Source organism: Fragaria vesca, linkage group LG6, assembly GCF_000184155.1.
Source record: "Fragaria vesca subsp. vesca linkage group LG6, FraVesHawaii_1.0, whole genome shotgun sequence".
NCBI lineage: Eukaryota > Viridiplantae > Streptophyta > Magnoliopsida > Rosales > Rosaceae > Fragaria > Fragaria vesca.
In genome coordinates, this window is record NC_020496.1 from 20,606,239 (window position 1) to 20,610,915 (window position 4,677).

The 4,677-nt window shown below is 38.2% G+C and overlaps 2 protein-coding genes across 2 annotated transcripts in view; one reads left to right on the forward strand and one right to left on the reverse strand.

Annotated features, from left to right (window-relative positions):
• Positions 1 to 813: 813 nt before the first annotated feature.
• LOC101305969 (lignin-forming anionic peroxidase-like) lies at positions 814 to 1,988 on the forward strand. The gene is made up of 3 exons (XM_004305547.1): positions 814 to 1,038; positions 1,128 to 1,319; positions 1,425 to 1,988. Exons 1-3 carry the CDS (start codon positions 814 to 816, stop codon positions 1,986 to 1,988), a joined length of 981 nt encoding a protein of 326 aa, XP_004305595.1.
• Positions 1,989 to 3,142: 1,154 nt separating this feature from the next.
• Positions 3,143 to 4,677, reverse strand: part of LOC101292913 (aspartate--tRNA ligase, cytoplasmic-like) — a 3,412-nt gene continuing 1,877 nt past the window's right edge. The window contains exons 7-10 of the mRNA XM_004303390.1: positions 4,262 to 4,341; positions 4,035 to 4,150; positions 3,768 to 3,882; positions 3,143 to 3,463 (exon numbers count right to left, since the gene is read on the reverse strand). Coding sequence (XP_004303438.1) covers positions 3,337 to 3,463; positions 3,768 to 3,882; positions 4,035 to 4,150; positions 4,262 to 4,341 — 438 coding nt within the window. The 3' untranslated portion in view covers positions 3,143 to 3,336. The remainder of the gene's footprint in view (positions 3,464 to 3,767; positions 3,883 to 4,034; positions 4,151 to 4,261; positions 4,342 to 4,677) is intronic.

Sequence of the window (4,677 nt, forward strand, 5' to 3'; positions counted from 1 at the left end):
CCAATTGGCTGTGTTTGAGTTGAAATCACTTCGTGACTATTCCTCTTTTGTTTGTATTAGTTTGATTTCAATCAATTTGGTGCTGCCAAAGAGTTGAAGAGAAAATTCTGTGGAAGTACTAAGTCACCATATGTATAATTCACAAGTTGAGCTATATACAAGATTTTTTTTGAACAGGAAGCTATATACAAGATTAGAACTAGTTTATTATGATTGCAGAACTTGCAGTTTTAGAGCTTTCCCAAATAACAAGTTGAGCTATATTCTTGTGATTTATATCTTTGTTTTCGAATAAATTTACTCCTTAAAATACTGAGCAAGAACAAAACGTGGGCTGCTCTAATCAATCTGTCTAGACCCAGAATTTACCTACCTCTTTATTCTGTCTTTACATATATGATACCCAAATGCATGCATGAAACTGATGAAAGAAAAAGCTACCTTGTATACAATTAGAGATTTTAATTACAATAAGACAGAGAGTACCTTTGATTTTCTGATTGATAGTATATTAGTTTATCCAAATAAGAACATGTCAAAGGATAACACATGTAAAAGACCAAGACATTTGCCAACCAAATCAGAATGGTGAGCAGTAAATAGTGACCAAGCCAAACCTTAAGGTCTACTTTACACAAAGTGCATGCCCTATAAATAGATTGAGGTTAACCCTACTCTTCATCACCTTCAATCCTTCTCATTTCTTGAACTCAATTTGCAGTACTTGCTGGTTTAATTTAGTTGCTTTGAGTACAAGTTATTACACAAACAAATCATTGGTTTTTGTTATTGAGTTAACCTTCAAAGCCAATGATGAAGTCCTTTAGCTACAATGCAAATGTTGCCTCAGTTGCACTGCTGTTGCTGCTTGCCCTGATGAGCACAACAAGCTCAGCTCATCTCTCCTCGACATTTTATAACAAAGCCTGTCCAAATGCTCTCGCTACCATTAGAAAATCCATAAGAACAGCAGTGTCAGCCGAACGTCGCATGGCAGCCTCCCTAGTCCGCCTGCATTTCCATGACTGCTTTGTTCAGGTACAAATATATAACTATAACCAACCAAGTGATGCTGTTCATTTTGAGCTATAACTTATGGTGCAGTACTCATGCATGTACGTTTGCAGGGTTGTGATGCATCAATCTTACTCGACGATACTGCTACAATCATAGGCGAAAAGAATGCACTGCCTAATCTGAACTCTGTGAGAGGATATGAAGTCATTGATGATGCCAAGGCTGCAGTGGAGAAACTATGTCCTGGTGTTGTTTCTTGTGCAGATATCGTTGCCGTGGCTGCTAGGGATGCTTCAGTTGCTGTGAGTACTTATATTCCTTTCATTTTCCATTTTTCATATTGTTTTCTCATCAAATTCTAGCTTTCTCATTTTGAGTTTTGGAACTGATAATGTGTATAAATATAGGTTGGAGGTCCAAGCTGGGCGGTGAAGCTTGGAAGAAGGGATTCGACCACAGCAAGCAAAACTCTAGCTGAAAGCTCTCTTCCCAGTTTCTTAGACAACCTCGAAAGCCTTACCAACAGATTCGCTGGTTTAGGCCTCAATGTCAGAGACTTGGTTGCACTCTCGGGTGCACATTCAATTGGACAAGCTCAGTGCTTCACATTCCGTGACAGAATCTACAACAAAACCAGTGACATTGATGCAAACTTTGCTAGTACTCGCAAAAGTAGTTGTCCAGCAGAAGCTAATGTTGGTAATGCAAATTTGGCAGCACTAGATTTGGTGACACCAAATCAGTTAGACAACAACTACTACAAGAACTTGATCCAGAAGAAGGGTCTTCTTGCGTCCGATCAAGTTCTCTATAGTGGAGGATCTACTGACAGCATTGTCTCAGAGTATAGCTCAAAACCTGCAAAGTTCATTGCTGATTTTGCGACCGCCATGATCAAGATGGGAAACATTAACCCTCTCACTGGCTCAAATGGGCAGATAAGAAGGATTTGTAGTGCTCTCAACTACTAAACTCTGAGCCTCCACAATCCGAAGTGTCAACAGCAAAGCAACAAAATATAGCGAATGTCTTGTTCTACTGATTCGTTCATATGTGAACTTATACTGTACTTTATACAATAAATCGATGCAATACTAGGAGGAAGACAATGAAAATAAGTTCTTCCTAGATCTTGCATGAAGAGATATTTATATTTATAGAAGACAATAAAATTGTACTTTATGTGTACATTTCACACATTTCACATTGAAATATCAGTTCTTATGAAATGATGGAGTTCCAATTTCAAATTTCAATACAAAGTAGTCCTAAGGTTCTAGTAGCAGTGTACATACTACTGGTCTTTGCCAAACACTGGAATTTTGTACGCTACACAATCAAGCTCTCTATTTCTATGTCACCTCAAAGCAACTTTGCAACCACTACACCTGCATTTCCAGGCCAGAATTCCCAAAGCATTCATGGCGGACTGATAAAGCCTCTCACGTCTAACCCTGTTCCTTCTGCTTGTTTCATATCTCACAGAAGCTTCACCAACTCATCAACTCGACCATTCTAGGAGAAAACCCCAGCCGCCGTATCCAAAACACAATGCCATGAATCCTATTGTGATTTTTTGGTCTCCCTCTTTGGTTAGAATAAAAGTATAATGATGTCATTGTTCTTTGATATATCAAATCCAGGTACCTGGGGATGGTACTGGCAGATGATCTGGATTCTGGACAAAGCAGTAAAAAGGATCACATATCCAAATCTGACCTCGTCTGTTTATAGATTCCGATGCCTATAAGCCATGAGTTGAATTAGACTGATTTTGAGCATCTTACAAACTTCCCAGATGGTACATTCTTACTTGATTCCGAGGCCTACGCAGATGGTACATTCTTAAAGTGTGCTATTCAAGTATTTATAGACTAACTAGATGGAGTTTTAGTGCACAAGGTATATGATGTGTTTCAGGCTCCAGTTTAAGTGAAACCTATGCTATGAATCATGGGGTTTTGGATTCAGTTGGATGCCATATCATGGAATTAGGGCATACCATGTATGGTTCTAAGCAAAGCTTGTCCAAAGTACCTGCTGATACAAGATACTATGAAAATAAATCATCAAGGAAGTTAGCAGTGTTTTGGCTATTGCTTGTTCATATTAGACACCTGAAGTTGCATCTATGAAACAAAAACCATATATATGGAAAGGAAATATCAATAGGACCTCGTGCATACTGCTTGTTCCAATTATGAGTTGAACGAGTTGGACATATCAAACAACTGAATAACCATTTATAAGTACTAGAAAATCCCAACATTATATGCTAAACACGAAACTGCTACTTGCTTGCTAAGCTGACCAAGGAAATCAAGGAGCTAGCCTGAGCGGATCACGCGGGAATAAGGATGTCTTGCGGATGTTGTTCAACCCACAGAAGAGCATCACCACACGCTCCAGCCCTACTCCAAATCCACCATGGGGAGGTGCACCATATCTGTAAAAAACCATCCACAGATTTGTTAATCTTCTGGGATGAAAATAACATGTCTGTTGTGCTATACAAAACTGGCAGCATCATTCAACAGAGTTCAATTATAATAAACAAAAAGCAAATAAGATGTAGAAGAGTTCTAAGTTCTAGCCCTGAGGACATTTCAGTGCAGACACAAAAGCTCGCTAGGAATGGTAAATTATTTACAAAAATTAGTGATTCAGACATGGCTACATCGGGAAGGTGTTGCTAATGACTATACCATTTAAGATGAAACATGTAACAACATAAGAAAAAAGACAAGTACCTGAAGGAATCAATGTATGTTGATATTGTCTTGACATCAATACCGCGTGCTTCAGCACGTTCAGCCAAGAAGTCCGGCACATGGACACGTTGCGCTCCGGATATAATCTCCTCACCTAAGGAATGAAACAAAATATAATCAGATATGATTTATGTTAAACCAATTCAGTAAATATCGGTTTCAATAAAAAGCATGAGACTCGAATCAACAAGATATAGGAAAAGCCTAGGATGTCAAACGAAGTAGACAACCGCATTGATGATTTACCTCGAATGAAGACGTCAAATGAATTACTGTACTCCTTATTGTCATGGCAAGGCATGGTGTAAAACGGCCTCACAGCCAATGGATATCGATGAAGGATGTAGAACTCAGTGTTATATCTACGAACAAGTAAAATCAAGTTCAATAATGATGACTACAAGACTGTAAAGTAAAATATAATAAATACAAGCAAAAAAACTGAAAAGTTGAAAGGGGCAAAGTTATATTACTTTTCCAGAACTAATTGGCCCAACTTCCTCTCCGCCTCGGTATTAAGGTCCCCCATTGGATCAACTTCAACACCAGCATCCTACACAAACAAGTCAAACTTAAAATAATATTTAAAGAAGTAATAACAAATTCGTTAACTGAAGCAGATGATGTATGTTTAACCATGACCACTACGCCATAACCAATTAACCATACAAATAACAATCACAATACAACCAACAATCAAGAATTATCAAGTCGCTGTCCTCTATCTTATCCAATTTCTAAGGACTGATGACACATAAAGAATCATGTCACCCATAAGGCAGTTCTATAGAAGTCTACAACCATCTCTAAAGTTTTTCTATGCAAGTCGGTCAGAAAACGGAAACAAGAAGAAATAACAAACAATAAGAGAGAGAGAGAGAGAGAGAGA

What these genes read in the sequence shown, in the direction of transcription:
- LOC101305969 (XM_004305547.1), top strand. Translation starts at nt 814, where the DNA reads ATGAAGTCCTTTAGCTACAATGCAAATGTTGCCTCAGTTGCACTGCTG. An exon ending in TCCATGACTGCTTTGTTCAG is followed by an intron (nt 1,039 to 1,127) that starts GTACAAATATAT and finishes GTACGTTTGCAG; the next exon opens with GGTTGTGATGCATCAATCTT. An exon ending in CTAGGGATGCTTCAGTTGCT is followed by an intron (nt 1,320 to 1,424) that starts GTGAGTACTTAT and finishes GTATAAATATAG; the next exon opens with GTTGGAGGTCCAAGCTGGGC.